General features: G+C 42.7%; 1 protein-coding gene across 3 annotated transcripts in view; it reads right to left on the reverse strand.

Annotated features, from left to right (window-relative positions):
- Positions 1-21,320, reverse strand: part of uxs1 (UDP-glucuronate decarboxylase 1) — a 142,902-nt gene that overhangs the window by 44,811 nt on the left and 76,771 nt on the right. For all 3 annotated transcript variants that reach the window (XM_070892116.1, XM_070892115.1, XM_070892118.1), the window contains 3 exons: positions 19,735-19,794; positions 8,916-9,037; positions 7,656-7,775 (listed from right to left, as the gene is read on the reverse strand). In XM_070892116.1, the coding sequence (XP_070748217.1) occupies positions 7,656-7,775; positions 8,916-9,037; positions 19,735-19,794 (302 nt within the window). The remainder of the gene's footprint in view (positions 1-7,655; positions 7,776-8,915; positions 9,038-19,734; positions 19,795-21,320) is intronic.

Raw genomic sequence — 21,320 nt, forward strand, 5'->3', positions numbered from 1 at the left:
AAAATTAAAGTTATTGTTATTTATAAATACATTTGACTATTAGCTTTAATCGGAGAGCGAAAGAAATCGAGCAAGAACGAGAGATAGAGGGAAAGTAAAATAAAATAAAATCGTACTTTCAAATATCCAAGGCAGCAAAAGAGATGACAGCTTTAGGGCTGTGGAGAGTAAATAAAGGACAGATGCCAGGAAGTATTTTACACAAAAGGTGATCAACAAATTGATTAGGTTGCCAAGAAGGATGGTTGGGCTAGGATACTGGACTCATTTAAGAAGCAGCTGGATGATATAATGGGAAGGTATGTTAGGTTGACATTTTGGGAAGATCGGATCAAATGAACAAGAGATTTCTTTCAAATTTATCTTGCAATCAAATTGTGGCATGAATTGACTCAATAGGATTGAATAGTAGACCTTTCCATCTATAACGAAGTGCAAACTTTTGCAGTTTAAAGCAAAAACCAGATTAGCGAGTTTAAAACCAGCATGTTTTAGACGGTAAGCAAAATTTGCATCTGAAATAGTTTTGTAAAGGAGTGTATTATATTGAGGGACAGCTGTATTTACTATGCAGGTAAAATATCTTTTCTACTCTCTAGACCTACATGTATTTTGCTACTTTATATTCGTGTCCTCTCATTGTTTAATCACAGATTAATGTCATAATCTGCCCACACCCATCATTATTTCATCACTTGAATGACCTAACTCGCACCCTCCGCAATCATATTTTATATAATGAGAAGCCCAAATTCTATTTTGTGTACTGGAATTACTGCTCTTACCATAATTACTGCTCTCGTCAGAGCCCTCTCCATTTTTTTAAAGTTAAGGTACCTAAACTTTCATGCAGCATTCAATTGTGGTCTTTCAATTGTTATTGAAGGTCAAAATAACCTGTTTCACATACTCACATATCTTGACATGATCAGCACATTTAATAGTTGGTATTATCTTTCTCTATATTCTTTGCAGAATGTGAACAGTAGAGGCCCAATAACAAGCATGAGCACCATGCAGAACACTACTTGGAATTATTCCTTAGATGGAGTCTCACTGTGCATAAACTCAAAATAATTTTTACTCTACAGGGTGATTCTGCAATCCAGTATTCAAAGAAAACACATCTTGAGTGAGCAGCCTATGAATTTTGATGTTACTTTTGAGATTTTTTTTCACGATTTTTCAACAGAAATGAGTTGGAAATAAGAAACTACTTTAAAATATTTAAATTTTAAATCAAGTTGATAAATAAGCACCGAGATGATAGGTGGTTAAAATGCTCATGGCCCAAGCCATTTGATGTTGTTTACCTACAGATTATAGGAAAGTAAGCAATTCATTCAACAACATCACAGCAATCAATAAACACTTCATATCAAGTGTGTTACGAAACATTGTTCCTTTCTGGCTTTAAAAAAAAAATCTCCCTCTGTTCAGAGACAGGTTTTGAAAACAGAAAACAAGCTTTGGCCACACCCAGATGAAAATGCAGATTATTTTGTTTAAGTCAAGGAAGCTGACCCACTGATGCGGGGAAGCATGGCATGTACTGCAAGGGTCCAAAAGACCAGCTAAATATTAAGGCGAAACGTTTTTTCCTCAATAGATCATCTGTCAAATGTACGTATAAGGCCTTAGGGTGCAATTTTCCTCTTTGCTGATTTTTGATGCCCAGGAGGATTAACGGCCGATTTTTTTGTGCCCGATTGCGGCGAAAAAAAAAGATGGAACTTTCGCCAAAGTAAAATTTGGCACTGCAGTACCCGAAGTTAAATCTGGGGGTGGAACTTCAAGTCTGCGCCAAAAGCTGAGGTTGCCAGGGTAACGAGAGACACACCGAGGGCTGAAGCTCCATCTACCTGCGAGTTGAAGTTCCATGGCCAGAGTTTGCAGTGGCAGGGGAGTGGGGTGGGGTTGCAGCAGGACCAGGGGGGCGGGGGGTTGCAGTAGGGCCGGGATTGAAGCGGGACCGGGAGGGGGGACCATTCGGCCCGGGATTGCAGCGGGACTGGGAGCGGGGTCCTTTCAGCCCGGGATTGCAGCGGGGGCCAAACACCAGAACAAGTAATTTTTTATGTAAAGAGATGCAAGGAACATACTCAACATGATTATAAACTATTTTTATGAAGACTAAACTGCAAAGAAACAGCTCCAATACAGACCTGAGCGCCGATTTCCTTAACTTAATGTAGGGTTTTTCTGATCAATACTGAAGGCCATCCTGAGTCATCCTTAAAAAAAAAAATCGGTGTTGGGGAAAATCGCTTTAATGCCCAAAAACGGCGCAGAAATCAGTTTTCACCCAGACCTGTGCCGAAAAATCTGGCGTACAAAAGATCTGCCGCTGACAGTTGCCGCTGGTGTACAAACTTTGAGGAAAATTGCAAAATCAAGATTGCTCAAAAAAAAATCAATCAACGGAGGCCAAAAAAACAGCATTCACTGGTGGCGAAAATTGTGCCCAATAAAACAGCTTTTGTGCTCCAATTTTCCTAGAACTAGAGGACATGTAGAGGCTAAATATATAATGAACATATAATAGTTTTTTGCTGCATATACCATACTTCTTCCTCACAAAGTAATACTCTAAGACATCTTTCAGACCTAGAGTGTGTGATCTGGAGCTTGGAAATCATAGTTAAGCTGCTGGCATAGGACTGCATTGTTCCAAGGGACAAAGAACACAGAGAGCTCTGCTCACCAGTTGGTGAAATTTTCACATTAGAATAGGCGTGATATTTTTTGGGATTGTGTCCTTGTTCAGAAATGCAAAAATTCATACAATCTTACCAAAATTTGTAATCCAATCCAAGCAAACAATAGCATGACAAAATATAAGTGGATTGATTTACATTGCAACTTTACATGTATCATCAAAAGGTTAACTCACTTATTAACTATTGATCTGATGCAATAGGTTGGCCTTCTTGAAGAATCTTAATAAATTAATGGCATCTCTGGATAAATGCTGCCTGACCAGCACTTTGTTGCAGAAGGCAAAGAAAAGGCTAGATTTAAACAGCTTTTGCCCTGTCCATATAATGATATGATCATGTTTTCAAACTTTTTTTCTTTTTCTGGTAATAAGAGGGGAGTTGGATTGAAGGAATTACTTTTTCCTGACAGATGGGATGTTTGTTAAAGCCTCAGATAGCACTCACTATTCTATGTACACCCATCATCCAAGTACACATAGCCGTTTTTCAGGATGAGGGTTTGAGGCCCAAAGATAACAACATGAAATGATGGGTACAAGTTTAAGAAGGACCAAGTCTGATTCTGATGCAATGTTGAACTTTTATTTTGAGGGGTGAGGGGTGTGAAAGAGATATTCATTTAATTCCCTCGTATACCTCAGGCCAGGGAATGGAAGGAGCAGCGTGGAGGCGTATCACTCCGGGGAGCAGCACGTGCTGGAGCAGGAGAGCAATGGCAGTGAAGAGTGACATCATCAAGATCCAGGTCAGTGATTGGAGCATGGGCAGTTACAGCAGGAGTGGTGAGGTCGGGGTGAATGAACGGCAAGAGATTGTAGAGGGATGTGATCAGGGCCTGGGAGAGGCGAGAGTTCGGGACCAGAAGAGGCGAGGGCCCAGGGGCCAGCCCACATTGCAATATGTGTGCACACTAGGTCCATGCAGCAAAGCTGATCTCCAGTCATCTGGATTAATCCTTGCCACTGGACCAAGACCGAGCTCTGTCAAGCCCATGTGGTGGCTGGTGTGCAACGGTCACCACACGTTAAAAAAATCCATGCGCAGGCATCTTCCACCCCTCAAGATTTAGTTCGAGACCTGGAATTTTAGGTTCTTCGTTGAAACACCTGTGAACTTTTTTGACTTGGAAGCAAGACATCCTCGATTCGAGGGGCTGCCTATGATGATGATGATGATGGTAACATGAAATATCAAGTGTACAGGTATGCATCTTGTTGAACATACACGTGATATCAGGCTCCAAGTAAAATACTTGTTAAACATCTCGATGTTAGATAACTCATAGTGGCAAGTTTTTGAACATGTCAGGATAGTATAATCAACAATTTTGATACTCTGAGCAATCACCTTACATATGGGATGAAGGGAGCAGGGTGGTAATACTCTTATGTGAATCTAAGAGGGCAGTTTAGAGAGAACCAGGTCTGACAATCAAGTTCCCTGAAACCAGTTGATGCTATGTCCTGCTCGCTCCCTTGCTTTTAAGAAAGCTCAGAAGATTGCATACAAGTGACAAATATACAAGTAATATATTGCTCCTCCAATAGATGGACAATTAATCTGAACCCATGGATCTCTATTTTGAACATGAAAAATAGAAACTTTGTCATCTGCAACAAACTGGTCTATTTCAGGCCATCCGAATCACTAGACAATGTGGTCATCAATTTCCTAGAAGTACAATAGTACAACTCATGCATTGTACCATGATCCTGATGAGATCTACCAGAATATTTTCTTGACTAACATACTGAGCAATGAGATTGCATACTGGATTCTAGACCAGTTCCAGATCTTCAGTGTGTTCTTGGAGGGGACTGACAATCTGGTCCAGGCTAGCTTGCTGAGAAACTTATATTGTCTATCCAAAATATTATTTATTGACAGAAAATAAACAGGTGAAAATGCCAGAAGCCTGACCTGTTGACAAACCATTTTGTGCTCAACAGGAACTAACCTCTCTGTTTAGCATGCATCTCAAGTTGCCACCCCATCTAGTGCGAGACACAACACTATACTAAGTGGTGGCTTAAGCAGTAGTTGTAATCCAACATCCTGAGGACATTGTTGCTGACTTTTTATCACTGAAGTATCAATAGGACACCTGTATTAATATTGCTAGCAATTTTGTAAGAATACAATTCTCAACTTAATATAAACTCTTACTCTATTGTTTAAAAAATAATCTACATCCATTAAAAAAAACATCTGATAGAACTTTGTGCTACACAGCAACGTCCCTGAAAAATATTACCCTTTCCCACACTGTTCATATCTTCTCTCCTTTTTCCTGTCACTCATGGGTACAGGAGATAAGTTATCTGAGGACAAACAAACTGCATCTCCTACAGTCATAAATCTGCACCTTCCTCAGGTAAGTAAGCTCGGCCCAACCCCATTCAGCTGCTTTCTCAATGACCGTATCTCCGTTATAAGGTCAGGAGTGGGACTGGTGGATGACAGTTCTAGTGTTCAGCTATATTCATAATTTCTATGATATTAAAGCAGCCCATGCCACCCTAGAGCAGGACCTGGGCAACATCCAGGCTTATGCTGACAAGTGGCAAGTAAACATTCGTGCCACATAGTTGCTAGGCAATGATGACTTTCAAAGAAAAGGCTCAGACCGCCCCACCCCAACCAACAATGGCAATATCACTGAAATGCCCACCATCAACACCTTGGGAGTCACGACCAACCAAAAACCTAACTGGATCAGCGACATCATGCTATGGCTACAAGAACAGGTCAGATGCTAGATATTCCAATGAGTGGTTCATCTTCTGACCCTCAAAGCCTCTCCACCATCTAACAAGGCTCAAGTCAGGATTATAATAGAATACGCACCACTTGCCCAGATGGAAACAGCTACAACAACGCCCAAAAAGCTTAACACTATCCAGGCCAGAGCAGTTGTTTGATTGGCGCCCTTGCTGCTGGACCTAATATCTAACCTCTCCATCATCAGCACCAATGTAGCTGCAATATGCACTGTCTACAGGATGCAGTGCAGCAACTGACCAAGCTTACGCTGATAGCACCTCCCAGCCCCCACGATCTCTACCACCAAGAAGGATAAGAGCAACAATATCATGGCATATAATCACCTCCAAATCTCACAATACCCTGACTTGGATGCATATCCTTCATCGTCACGGAGTCAAAATCCTGGAATATTCTACCCAACACCATCGTAGGAGCACCACCACCATAAGGACTTGAGCAGTTCAAGGAGGCAACCCAACACCATCTTCTTAGGGAAACCATGGATGAGTAATAAAAGTAGCCTCACAAGAGTCAGCTACATTCCGAGAACAAAAAATAAATGCCTACTTAAGGAAACTGGGGAGCAATGACAGACTTGCCAGTGACATCCACAGTCCAAGAATGATTAAAAATTGCTCCTCCAATGATGATGTTTGAGGGTATAATACACCCCCAGCACAATGATCTGCAATTCAGTGTTTTAAATATGCCAGAACAATTTGAGATGGCATTCTGGCCTCTTCACCATCTACCTGATTGAGTTGCCATATTAATGGAAGATTTGCAAATACAACCATTTTGTTCTCCATTGGCCATTTCCATGACAGCTGCTGAAAGACTTGAGGGGTATGTGATCTGAGTTTTTACAAGTCTTTTAGCATGTCTCGCAGTATTGTTAGTGTTATAAATGTAAACCTGTAAATACCGTGTTTAACCACCAGAGGGCTCATCCCCTGGAGTCCCAAAGGATCCCACAATCCCTTGGGAGCACCGGTACTTAAGGAGGCCTCACAGGCTGGAGAGATACTCTGGAGACCTGCAATAAAAGACTACGGTCACACTTTACTTTGAGCTCACGGTATCTGGTCAGACTCTTTATTCATACATAACAGTTAGTAGTCCAGCATGTGTGTGACATACTCTTGCCTCAGCAATATGCAACTGCTAACTGAGATTTGGTCTCTGCTGTGGATAAGTTTGCTTTATATACACAACAGGTTTGGGTTAGAGCTAACCGCGTGTACAGTTTTTGTGTTGTTCTAGCCCAGCACCTTTGGCTGTCTATCAGTGCTGTGAAACTGACCTCAGCGCCATGCTGGGAAACCACAGAAACAGAAAGGGGGTGGGGAAAGCTGCCAATGACACTTACCCGCCAGGTCTGATGGTGCCTCAGTCCTGCTCCCCCAATGCTGCATATGAGTTGGCACCTATGCCCACAGTATCAAATTTAACTTCCCTTGTCTGGAAGGTGCGGGAGACAGGGCTGAAAAAGAGAGGTGGCCACCTAGACAGCAAGCGGGAGAAAGGTGTGTTTATTTTGAGTGGGGAGAACTATCAGCAAACTGGATTATTCAACACGTTATTGTGGCAGTGCAGCAAAATGTATTGTTTAGATGAAGGGATTTTTTTTTTTAAGTTGGAAAATGTAGATTGTATGGATTCTAGTAATTCCTCTATTAAAAGGCTAGGGCAAATATCACTCTTTTCACCAAAATGAAAATTTGAAAATAGAAGGTTCGTTCTACAATCTCCAGTATTTGCAAGAGACCTCTTAGCATCGTGTCCTGATTGGGTCTGATTTCCCTAAAAAGACTCAAATTACCACCAATGCTTACAACATTAAACATGCATGTCTATGTCTATTAGTTCACAAGGCCCCATTTGGCAATAAACTGTTCATATCATTAGAAGTTGTAAATAATTTAGTTTTGGCAAAAGCTGTAAACAAGGTTACTGTCACGTGAAAAATAGCTCAGTTCTAACCTGAACTAAGATAAAAATGCAGCAGAAACCTAGTACCTTCTATATATCTTTATACTATGAAAGATAATAGATACCTGGAAAAGAACAATAATTCAATAAGGTATTCTAAAGTGCAAGCACAAAGCTCAAGGCATATTTCATATTTTGAAATATGAAGTATAAATTTAATGACAAATTTGTACTCACTGTCAGACCTTCTCCCTGGAGAGCTTGCAGAATAAAGTTACTCACTACCCGGCCATCATTCATATGCATTCGAGGACCAAATGTATTGAATATTCTTGCAACCCGAACTTCTACTCCTTCCTGCAACAAGTAGATGTAGATCACGTGCTTTAAAATCAACATATTATCAAGGAAATAAATGAGATTAAAGTACACCATATAGATTGAACAAAATTCATTAAATCCACATTAGCTTGTTTAGATTAACTATCAGTTCATTTATAGATGATTTCATAAATTGGACACTAAATAACTTCAAACACAGTCATTGCAAGGAAAATCACGTTGCAGATTGAACAATGTACAAAATAATGTGGATTGCCAGGAAAAGAAACTATCTGAATGAGCCATGACTCAGTTGAAGGATGCAGTATGACTATAACTAAAGGGGCTATATTCACAGTGTGAAACCTTAAGGCACTTTAGACAGTTTTAAGTGCTCTGTAGGTTGTGTATTCCAATTCCAAAGACCTTCAGTTACTACTGGGCACAAAACACCAATTTGGATGTTAGTTAAAATTATTCGAATCCACTGCCTCAACAAGGTGATTAGGATTTCTGAAGTAAAAGGATTTTTCCCACCGAAAGATATAAAGCTGCATGACTGATGATGCAGAAAAAAACAGTGCGTTATGTTTAGTGGAAATGGGGAGTCACAAAACTTCAATGCTTAAAACTACACATTAGCCCATTCAAATTGGGAACCATCTACAAATTTATATTCCTGAAATCACTGGCACCATATATGAACATAGTTACAACATCTTTAAATGCCGGTGGCATTTGCACTGTCAAAGTTCTACGAACATCACTGTGAAGGTGAAATTATCTTCAATGATGGTTTTCAAAAATTGTGAAGCACAGAATACAAGACAAATAACTTCAGTAATTTTTATAAATGCTTTCCAGGATTAATCTGCAGTGCTTTAAACTTAATCTCTGTAGCAAAAATGTCATTAAAAACATAGGTAAAATAGCACCAAGCCTTCTAAATAGTCTACAGAAATCTGATCTGGCACCAGGATAACCAAATATGTTAAATAAGGATAAAAATCTACTCATACAAACTAAGAACTCCCAAATTATCGCAGTGTTATACGTATACTTATTTGTTTAAAAAAAGTTACTACTCTTAAAATGTACTGCCCAGTTCAAAATGTAACATATTCGTAACAACCTAGTTTCCTGGTCAGCTAACGTATATCTGAAGTATGAACTAACCTGCTTCATGTAGGCATAACACATAGTTTCAGCTACTCTTTTCCCCTCATCATAGCAGGCTCTTGGACCAATAGGATTTACATGGCCCCAGTAATCTTCACGTTGTGGGTGAACTTCTGGATCTTTAAATTTAAAAAAAAAAGTAGCTTTTTAATTAAAAATAGCATAATAAATAACTATAATATTTTATAAAAATCATGGCTAAGTTCACACATATACCTAACAAGCAACTCTCTCCTGGACTTAAGTTCTTATGAATGACCCAGACAGCATCAAGAAAGTCAAAGGAGCTACACTATTTGGTAATGGGGACCAAAATAACTTTCAATCAGACTTGGGAAACAGCACAGGCACGTACCATTCAACCTGATGCCCTCAACTAAGCATAAATAAATTACCTTGAAATAATGCAGCCAGAATGTGCAGTCAATCAGCAGGGGTCAAGTAGGACAGTATCACACTTATTCTAACTGTCCCCAATCTTTCACACATACAGGCACTCTGTCATTCACTAGCTTAGCATTGACCATAGCGCCACGTCAAACCACATATTGGCAAGTCACATTTGTTACAGAGAGTGTATGTGTATTCTGCTGTAATATTTACTCATCTTACCTTTCTATCACGTTCTGAAAGAGCCAGCTGTAGCCCAACCTACCATCTCACAACCAAGCGTCACTTATTGCACGTGCAGCACGCATCAACAGAGGTAGAACGACTCTTGGGGGAATTAGGTTTAAACTTTGAGGACAGAGCATCAAGTGAAGCACAGGAGTGAAAATGAGCAAAGTATTTACCCATGCTGAGCCACAATGACGATAAATCCTAACAGCCACTACAGTATCAACTGCGATAAAAGGTTGCCCTGCTCTAAGGACCAGTGACGTTCATCAGCAATCCATTCCATTATCTTCATTCATTTTGATTAGCACCTACAAGGAGTTCTAACTTAGACAGCAGGATACGTTCCACATACAAGGCGAGCACCATAAAAGGTGAGCACCAAGGAAAAAGTACTAATTTATAGAACAATTACTGTTGGGGCAATAACTTAATGTACATTCTCACTTTGCTCTGAGAATTCATTTTTACTGGGATAATGGTGAGCATACTGCTTGGAGAGCTAGTTCATTGGGAATGAGTATACAGCAATGCTTTTGTTGGGGCAACTTTGACATTTAATTAAATTCCCAGATTCGTCTTCCTGGCTGCAGCTCGAGATCATTGTTATTGTTCTCATCGGGGACCTTCTCTTCCACTTCCTGCATGGTGACTCTTCTGATAGCAACATTGTGTAGCATGCAACACACCACTAACATTTTGAAGACTTTTTGGAGGGGCTGTAGAACAGAGACTTTCAGATCTGTCCAAGCAGCAGAATCTTTATTTCAGTTTGCCATTAATTGGATCGGTTTAATCTTTATTAAAGGCACGAGTCTCACTTTTGTTTACAGACTTGAACTGATATGGTGGACAACTGGTTTAGCCATTCGCCGCCAGATCTGACTGTACCACAAAGTATTATCATGTCCTGCTCGCGTCTGCTAAAATTACTCACAACTCTAGAATCATTCTGGAATGCAAAGATAAACCCTGGCTTCTATTCTCCACTGCTAACCGTCTTCGTAAACCCCTCTCCACTGTCTCCTCCACCCTCACTGAAGTGGGACAAGTGGGGCTAGGCTAACATTATAATAGCTAGGCTAACAGTATAATAGCAATGCTAGAATTGTTAGTAAAATGTGTTATGTCCTTGGATGCTCGGATAATGACTCCACGAGGCAATGTGTTGTACTTGAACTGTAGTGACCTTAGTCCTTTATTGATAACTTCAGAGTGAGGATCACACCTGGTGGCCTGCCTTTTATACTAGGCCAGACACACCTGTACAGGTAACCTACAAGTCTCCTACTGCTGTGCCCTCTAATAGTACCAACAGTAGCCATGTAGCATACATGACATCACTTTCCCCCAAGCCTTTAGTGCATAGAAACATAGAAAATAGGTGCAGGAGTAGGCCATTCGGCCCTTTGAGCCTGCACCGCCATTCAATAAGATCATAGATGATCATTCCCTCAGTACCCCTTTCCTGCTCTCTCTCTCTACCCCTTGATCTCTTTAGCTGCAAGGGCCATATCTAACTCCCTCTTGAATATATCCAATGAACTGGCATCAACAACACTCTGTGGCAGGGAATTCCACAGGTTAATCGCCTCTTCATTGACTGTGCTCTGGGATTAGCTTTATCTGGTTGACCCTTGGCGGGTCGTTTCAATTTTGGGCGTGTGATTGGTGTTTCATTGGCAGTAGAATGCTGGTGGTTGCTGTGTGTGTCCCCATGCCCACTCCATTCTCCTCCTGCCACATATAGATTATGATGGAGGCTCATTGCATTCATGTACATTAAAGTCCAGAAATACAAGTTTGCATTACATTTGTGGTTCAGTTGTGAGACAAGTACAATAGACTGGTGAGATACATTATCGATGCGTACTGGGGATCGGTAACCGGTGCGTAAGGACAAGCTAGTTCCAGAACTGCTGGATGGTGTCCAGGTAGTCTGGTGGCGGCGCGGTGCCCAGTGCTGGCAGTGGGAACCCGGTTGGCTCAAATTTCCTGCTCTTGGGGTTGTTGCCGTTGCTCCTAGCGGCGCGGTGCCCAGTGCTGGCAGTGGGAACCCGGTTGGCTCAAATTTCCTGCTCTTGGGGTTGTTGCCGTTGCTCCTAGCGTCGGGCAGGTTCACAGATGCCTATGACCTCCCTGTCCTTCCTTTGCGCCCTGGGTCGCTGCTGCTCCGAGGAGCTGTCGTCTAGCAGTGAACAGGGAACTGCTGACTCACTAGCCTGGGCGTTGTTTGGTTTGGGATCATGGCTGGTCCCGGTCCCCTTTGGGAGGATTGTTGCGCATGACCCTTCGTTCCCGGGTATCGCCTTGGTGGCGATAGGGTCTGGGGGCTGCCTTAGCACAGTTTGCTCTTTCAGGCTCATGGCGGTTGGTGCCATCGGGTGCCCGAGATGCGGAACCGATCAGGGGCAGGGTATTGATACCGGTGCCGTTGCCCTCCTGAGATCGCTTGCTCTGCAGCTTGTATGTATTGGCTGCTTGCGGCCACATTCCATGGTGCATAACTCTGATCCCAGGGACGCAGACTACAGCGTTGGGTAGCTCACTGGACCCGTGTGCTCCCGGTGGGTGTTTGCCCGCTGCATTGGCTTGTGTGCAGTTGAAATCCTACATCGCACAACGTTTCATTACTTATTGTGTACATTCTAAGCTCCAATCACAATCGTGCGACCTTTCCTTGCTGTTTGCATGTACACAACTCTGATCATCAGTTACACATTTTATCTCTAACTCACAGTTGCTATTACATCACTTGAGTATGTGGAACTATCCCTTGAAGTGTGGTGGGTTGCAGGCCTCCTTTAAGCGAGCCTTGCTTTCTTTACCCCAACCCTCTTCTCCATTTGGTGCCACGTGTTGCTCCATCAGCGCTGCACCTCGTGGTCTAGCCGCCGCCATCTTTTTCTTCAGCGCATCACCTCGTGGTTTGGGCGCCATCTTTCCTCCATCTACGATGTCGACTGTGGTGATCCTGTTCTCCCCGGGATCAGCCTCCGAAGTTGGGAAGTCGCCTCTGGATCCGATTTTCTTTCTCCGGAGTTCTGCCACTGGAGCCTGGAAGGTGCGCTCGGGTCGTCCCAACTGGATCATCTCCACGCAGTCATGCTGGGCGGTTTGTGCCTTGGGTGCTGTGCTGGTCTGCTATCTGGTGCCGAATCCAACCTCAGGTGAGGGCTTGCTTTGCCTCTGAGCGCAGAGGACATCAATCGTTGGAGGGGTGAAGTTTTCCCACTTCCAATGGGTCTTCTCCATCCACCTTTTTCAGAGTAGAGTTGGTCCATCACCTGCAACAATCCACAGAGGTAACTTGTGCACCGCTCCATCATGGAGTACCTTAACATCCGCACTACCAACGACTGGGATAAGTTCATCGGTGTAGGTGCGCAGCTTTGCCTGAACCGGAACCAACTTGGGTCGTTCAACTTGATTGTCCCATAGCTTCTCAAAGACTTCTTGATTCATTACTGACTGGCTCACCTCCGTGTCCACTTCCATGAAGACTGGAACGCCATCTATCTCGACTTCCATCCTCAACAGGGAACACTCGGTGGTGCAGATAAACATGCTGCTGCAGGTAAACATGCTATATACCTCGTCGTGTAGCTAAGCTGCCTCTCTGCCTATCGTTTCATAATCCACACTGGATTCATTGACACAGTGAGTCGTATTTCTCTTACACATTCACTGGAGGTGGCCCTTTGTGCTGCAGCCTTTGCATACATAGTCTTTAAAACGGCACTGATGAGAGCCCTGTGATTCCCTCCACAACACCAGCATGGAGCTACTCGATTAGCCCCCCTTGGCGGACTCTGAGTTAAGGGACTCGGGGTCCTGTGCTCTCTTGCGAGAAAGTTCGCATTCTACAGTCCAGCCTCTAAAAGGCGCCACTCTGTGCACAGTACTTGCCGGGTTTGAGTCCTGAGGGCGAGTCATCTGCCTAGAGCCGCAGGTCGAGGTTATGAATGCCTGGCTCACAGAGATGGCCTTCTGCAGTGTGACTGTGGTAGCCGCTGACAGTAGCTTATGAAGGCGGCCCTCATGGCCGATTCCAATGACAAAAATGTCCCACAGCGCTTCGTTGAGGTGGTCGCAGAAATCACACGGTGCCGCCAGCCTCCTGAGGTCTGCAGCGTATTTCGTGATTTCCTGGCCTTCGGGTCGTCGGTGGGTGTAGAATCGGTGTCTGGCTGTGAGGATGCTCTCCTTGGGCTTGAGTTGCTCATGGATCAGTGTTACGAGCTCCTCGTACGTATTGGTCGTTGTCTTTGCTGGTGCCAGCAAGTCCCTGATGAGGGACTAGACGGTGCGCCCACAACTGGTTGGCAGGATAGCTCTGCGCTTGCCAGCCAGTGTGGCCGGGTTGTCTCCTGCCAGGTCGTTTGCTGTGAAGAAATGGTCGAGCCGCTCCACAAAGGCGTCCCAATCATCACCATCGGCGAACTTCTGCAATGTACCAAGGGTAGCCACTTTCACATGAAAGTCCGTAATCTCTCCAATTGTTTTGTCCTTGGATGCTCTGATAATGACTCCACGAGGCAATGTGTTGTATTTGAACTGTAGTGACCTTAGTTCTTTATTGATAATTCCAGAGGATCACACCTGGTGGCCTGCCTTTTATACTAGACCAGGCACACCTGTACAGGTAACCTACAAGTCTTCCACTGCTGTGCCCTCTAGTGGCACACCTTGTGATAGTACAAATAGTAGTCATGTAGGATACATGACAAAGTATATCTTTGAAATAAATGCTGTAGATGGTAATAGTTCTTCACCACGGCATGCTGGGATACTTGACCACAGGTATATTTAGAGACAGCTAGTTTATTTATAAGCTTGGAAAAATAAAGTGTTATTTAGAAGTTTGGGAAAATTACTCATTGTTATGTTCAGAACAAGATAAGGAAAATGAAGGCCAGACAGGGTGCCATGGGAACGGAAGACCCAGGCTAGAAGGAGTTAAGATAACAGGGGACCACCTGCCAGACTTGAATAACTCCATTGATGTAGTATAAGTGTTGAAACAGTGTTTACTGATTTATGACTGTTGCAAAACAATCCAAATTACAGTAACTTGTGTATTATAAAAGTATGCTACAAACTCTGTTGTTGAGTGTGGTATCTCAGGCAACTGAGGATCACTCCCTTGAATGTGCTTGAATAAACTCTTTACTTGTTGAACTCAGTAGACTTGAGTGATTATTTTTCCCACAACACTCATCAAATAGTGTGAGGAATTCATGGACTTCAAGATTGAGACTATCCGTTCAGCTGCCTCTGCCCCTTCCCTTCCTTCCCCTAGTCCACCGGGCCAAACTTCCTCTAAGATTCCCCCCTGCCCTAGCCCTGAATCATCTGCAATGGCTTCTTTTCCAGCTCCCGCATCGTTACCTCTGGTGTCCCCCAATGATCCATCCTTGGTCCCCTCCAATTTCTTACCTACATACTGCTCCTTTGTGACATCATCGAAAAATACAGCGTCAGTTTTCACATGTACGCTGATAACACCCAGCTCTATGGTCTCTAAATTGTCAGACTGTTTGTCCGACACCAGTTCTGGATCATCAGAAATTTTCTCCAATTAAATATTGGGAAGACAGAAGTCATTGTTTTCGGTCCCCGCCACAAACTTCATTCCCTAGCCACTGATTCCATCCCTTTCCCTAATATCTGTCTGTGGTTGAACCACACTGTTTGCAACCTGTGTCATATATGAACCTGAAATGAGCTTCCGACCACATATCCATGGCATAACTAAGACCTACTGTCACCTCCGTAAGACTGCCCGTCTCCGCCCTTGCCTCAGCTTATCTGCTACTGAAACTCTGAACCATGTCTTGTTACCTCTAGACTTGACTATTCCAACAAACTCGTGGCTGGCCTCCCACATTCTACCCTACATAAACTTGGTCATCCAAAATTTGTCTGCCCATGTCCAAACTCGTTCCAAGTCCCATTAATCCATCACTCCTGTGCTCGTTGACCTACACTGGCTCCCGGTTAATCAACGCATTGATTTCAAAATTCTCATCCTTGTTTTCAAATCCCCCCCATGGCCTTGCTCCTCCCTATCTCTGTAATCTCCTCCAGCCCCACAACACTCCCTAATTTCTCCTTATGTGGCAAATTATTTGTCTTATAATACTCCTGTTAAGTGCCGTGGGATGTTTTACTATGTTAAAGGCGCTCTATAAATACAAGTTATTGTAGTAAGTTGCAGTTGATTGGTTTTATGCTGGCATCACAGGCCACAAGAGTGTATCATTGGTCCCATGGATCTATCCAACTCATTTTGATTTACTGTTAAATAATGCTGGCAATGTAGACTGGCACAAGAAAAATACTCAGACAAATCACAAATATCTAGCATCCACCTCCACAATATGATGTAGACTTCACATACAATTTGTAAGTTGATTGAATGGAATCCTTTATTTATAAAAGCTATACCATGAATGAAAGATGACGGGAAGGCTTCACAACTCACCAATGAGGCCCTGCCCTCTTGGGAATCCAACCATCTTAAAAGCAGTGCAAAGCCTTCTCCTGCTGTTGGCAGAAAGCATTTCAAAAAGTGAAACCATTTGGTCTGGTAAACAAGGCTTCAGATGTTTGTAGTGGTGCAGCATTGATTGGCTGTTTGAAAGAAGGCAGTTGCATAGAAGGCAACAGTGACTTTCACTGGAAGAATTATCTCAGTTCTAGATGATATTTGCAAGTCAGATGACAGAAGATATTGTTGCAAGAGTTCCTCAGGGCAGTATCCTAGGCCCAACTATCTTTAGCTGCTTCATCAATGATCTTCCCTCCATCATAAGGTCAGAAGTGGGGATGTTTGCTGATGCAGTGTTCAGTTCTGTTCACAACTCCTCAGATAATGAAGCAGTCCATGCCCACATGCAGCAAGACCTGGGCAACAGTCAGGCTTAGGCTGATAAGCGGCAAGTAACATTCACACCACACAAATGCCAGACAATGACTATCTCCAAAGAGAGACAGTCTAACCATCTCCCCCTTAATATTCAATGGCATTACCATTGTCAAATCCCCCACCACCAACATTTAGGGCGTCACCATTGACCAGAAACTCAACTAGGCCAGCCTCATAAATATTGTGGCTACAAGGGCAGGTCAGAGGCTGGCTATTCTGCGACGAGTGACTCACCTCCTGACTCCCCAAAGCCTTTCCACCATCTATAAGGCACAAGTCAGGAGTGTTCTGAAATACTCTCCACTTGCCTGGATGAGTGCAGCTCCAATAACACTTAAGAAGCTCAATACTATCCAGGCTAAAGCAACCAATGTGATTGGCAGCCCCATCCACTACCTTAAACATTCACTCCATCCACACCCGCCAACCATGTCTGCAGTGTGTACCATATGCAAGATGCATTGCAGCAACTCGCCAAGGGTTCTTCGACAGCACTTTCCAAATCTACCTAGAATGATAAGGGCAGCAGGGAACACCATCACCTCCAAGTTCCCCTCCAAGTCACACACCATTTTTCATCGTTGGTGCGCCAAAATCCTCATATTCCCTACCTAACAGCACTGTAGGAGCACCTTCACGGCACTGACTGCAGCGGTTCAAGGCGGCAGCTCACGACCACCCTCTCAAAAGCAATTAGGGATGGGCAATAAATGCTGCCCTTGCCAGCAAAGCCCACATCCCATGAATAAATACAAAAAAAGTTAGTAAAGTCCTGAGAATGTAACCTTGACAGTGGAGAAAGATGACCTCAGACATACCCAAGTAACTGACAGAATCTAGAGACTCATTTTCTCAGGACAACAGTGGTTGGGGCACAAATGGCCTCAGCGGACATGCTTCAGTACATTCCTTTAGAATATCTTCTTGTCTTCCAGTTCCCAGTTGGCAAGAGGAGTTCCCAGGGGAATGCCATCATAGTGGTTTAGAGTGCTCAAAGGAGGTAATGAAAGGTAAGGAACAAACAAACATGTAAAATAAGACTAAATTTTAAAAAAAAATGTAGCAAACAAAAAGACCAAAATTAATGTTGTTACTCCCAAAACAAGTTAACTGCTGTAAAAGTCTAAGAAGTGAGGTCTGAAGTGTACCTGCTTCTTACTTGCCTAGAAAGATTTTCTTTGCTTCTCAGCTACAGAATTTTTCGATCTCTAATGAGGCTGAACTACAATCAAGCAGCTCCACTGACAGCAGCACAGCCCACTGGGTAAACAGTCTGTGCAATCCTGGCACTGAGACTCGAGGGATTTTCTGCCTGCAATGTCTGTGACATTTACTTATTCTGAATTTTAATATGTAGATATAGAGAATGGTCATGCATTTAAAATGTCAAGTTTGACAATATTCTTTTCCCAGCTTCCTGCACCTGTCCAATCTAATACTTTCCCGTAAAATCGTAAAGGTCCACAGTACTCCTAGAGATTTCTACGGATTTTGCAAAGTATCTTTGAGCAGAGATTCCAGCAAACTTAAATAAACCTTTGGACCAACAGACCAAAAACAGCCTGAATTTGGACAGAAGTGCCTCACACAAGAGAGCAAACGGCAAGGAGACTGATGCCAGCAGCAGAAAAAGTGAAAATGACACCAAATATGTGAGATGGTCATGTTAATTCCAGCACATGACATCATAAATGAAAGTGCTGCTCATAATCCACTATCTCCATGCACATCATGGTAAGGTGCTACAGTTGATAGAAAATCTCTACTTAGACTTCCTCTGACCAACAATCGTAATGCACAAAACAGGGTAAAATGAGGGGACTGAGAGATGCTGACCAGTGTACAGGTATCTTTCTTTAATATTTAGGATTAGCAGACGATTCATAACAATTGAATTCTCCATTAAGATTAAAGTATTATTGGATGAGTATATCCATGACTGCACGACATGGCATTCTGATACTACTGAACAACACTTGTGCTTCATACACTGAGTATAGCGTTACTTAAGAACATAAGAATTAGGAGCAGGAGTAGGAGAAGGCCAAACGACCCCTCGAGCTTGCTCTGCCATTCAATATGATCACGGCTGATCTTCGACCTCAACTCCACTTTCTCGCCCAATCCCCATAATCCCTTGATTCCTCCAGAGTCCAAAATCTCAGCCTTAAATATACTCAACGATTCACCATCCACAGCCCTTTGAGGTAGAGAATTCCAAAGATTCACAACCTTCTAAGTGAAGAAATTCCTCCTCATCTTAGTCTTAAATGGCCAACCACTTATCCTGAGACTATGCCCCCTAGTTCTAGAGTCTCCAGCCAGGAGAAACTACCTCTCAGCATGTACCCTGTCATGCCCCCTCAGAATTTTATATGTTTCAATGAGATCACCTCTCATTCTTCTAAACTCCAGAGAGTATAGGCCCAATCTGCTCAATCTTTCCTCATAGGACAACCCTCTCATCCCAGGAATCAATCTGGTGAACCTTCGTTGCACCGCCACTATGGTAAGTTTATCCTTCCTCAGGTAAGGAGACCAAAACTGTGCACAGTACTCCAGGTGCAGTCTCACCAAAGTCCTGTACAATTGTAGTAAGACTTCCTTACTCTTGTACTCCAACCCCCTTGCAATAAAGGCCAACATGCCATTTGCCTTCTTAATTGCTTGCTGTACCTGCATGCTAACTTTCTGTTTCTTGTACGCGAACACCTAAATCTCTCTGAACACCAACATTTAATAGTTTCTCACTATTTAAAAAAGTGTTTTTCTATTCTTCCTACCAAAGTGAATAACCTCACATTTCTCCACATTATACTCCATCTGCCACATAATTGCCCACTCGCTTCATCGGTCTATATCCTCTGCGTCCCCCACCTAGCTTTGTATTGTCAGCAAACTTGGATACATTACACTCGGTCCCTTCACTTAAGTAACGAATATAGATTTTATATAGCTGAGGCCCTAGCAGTGATCCTTGCGGCACCCCACTATTTACAGTCTGCTAATCTGAAAATGACCCGTTTATCCCCACTCTTTGTTTTCTGTCAGTTAACCAATTCTCTATCCATGCTAATATATTACCCCATGAGCCCTCATCTTGGACAAAAACGTTTTATATGACACCTTATCGAATGACTTGGTGAAAGGTGTGAAGGACAAAAGCCTTGAATATTGCAGAATTGAATTAAACATACATTTTACATAAAAAGGTAAAGATTACTCGTTATAAAGACAGTGAAAGAGCAACTATACATTGGATCTTACCTCCATAGACCTCAGAAGTGGAAGCTAATAGGAGACGTGCACCAACGCGCTTTGCTAAACCTGCAGAAAAACAGAAACCCATTTGTTCATTTTATTTAATTTGGCAATTATCAAAATAGAGAATATTGTTGATTGCCACTGGCTTTCCTTCTTTATATTCAGAAAGGCATATATAATCTATTGTCCAATTTTTATTTTACAAGTAAAAGACCCACAGGATGTCCCAAAGTGCTTTACAGACAATGAAGTATTTTTTTTGATGTGTCATTCTGTTATAATATAGGAAACATGGCTGCCAATTTGCGCACAGCAAAATCTGACAAACAGAAATGAAATTATGACTAATCTGCTTGAGTGGTGTTGATTGAGGGATAAATATTGGCCAGGATTCTCTTGCTCTTACTTGAAATAATGTCACGGGATATTTTATGTCCAACTGAGAAGGACCACTGGAAGCCATCATCAAAAAGATAAGTTTCTTAAAAAATTCTTACCTGAATGTGGAGCCAAGAACACTCTTGCTCCTGGTTTCACAGCAGTCTCGAAAATCATTTAAGGGTCACTGTCGGCATCACAGAAATTGATGTCTGCTTTGCCAGCAAGCTGCCTGGGTCGCACTGCAGACATCTGCAGCTCGCTGGTCTAATTTAAATGAGGCCTGAAGTCAAATTTTGATTGGATCTTGGGCTCACATGTTCCAGTGCAGGGATTGTTCCTGCGCAGCAGGCCAGCACTCCCCAATTTCTAGTCCTAGAGGTCTGAATAACTATTATTGGGACTGTGGTCTATATTTCAAAAAGGAAAAATTTGCAGGGCTATTGGGAAAGAGCGGCATAGTGGGACTTATTGAATAACTCTTTTAAAGAGTCGGCACAGGAACAATGAACCGAATGGCCTTCCTCTATGCTGTACCACTATGATCCGATGACTAATATGGGAGGTCACTACAGATTTTGATTTACTAGGAAACGCAGTTAACTTTACAGATTAAGATCAAAAGTATAACGGTATGATAATGCTAAAAAAAAGGATTTTAAGAATTAAAATATGCTGTCATTTTTGTTTCCAGGCCAATTTCCCTCTCTCCACCTTTTCTGAAGTCATTAAGTTCTTGCTGGAGTACAGCTCCATAGGTGATGGTTGCCTAAGCAGTCAGGCATTGAATTTCATGTTTGAGCTTTGACAATCAGTTGGCAGGCTACTTGACATTGGGAGGCATTATATTCGAGCTTCATCCGGTCCTTGCCAATGTCTATAAATGCACATTCTCAAAAGAGGAACCTGGCAGATTACCTCATTCCTAATTAAGGGCTTGTATGTCAACAGCAGCACCCTTACTTCCACCATGGCCGAGATCAGTTAATTAGCAGAAAGATGAGAATGAATCTGGGACCGTTTTGGTGTGTATAACTCAGCTCTTTAGCTAAACTGGCTGAGCCACTGCAGAAGTTTATTACAATATCTTAAAAAATATTGCACCTTGATGTATAGTTCTTCTATTTTGGAAATCTAAAGTTTAGTGCTAAATGGGCAATGTTTCCATACTATGCTTGACAAGAAGGATTTCTCGCTTACACAAATTTGAT

This window comes from Pristiophorus japonicus, chromosome 10 (genome assembly GCF_044704955.1).
Source record: "Pristiophorus japonicus isolate sPriJap1 chromosome 10, sPriJap1.hap1, whole genome shotgun sequence".
In the NCBI taxonomy this organism is placed as follows: domain Eukaryota; kingdom Metazoa; phylum Chordata; class Chondrichthyes; family Pristiophoridae; genus Pristiophorus; species Pristiophorus japonicus.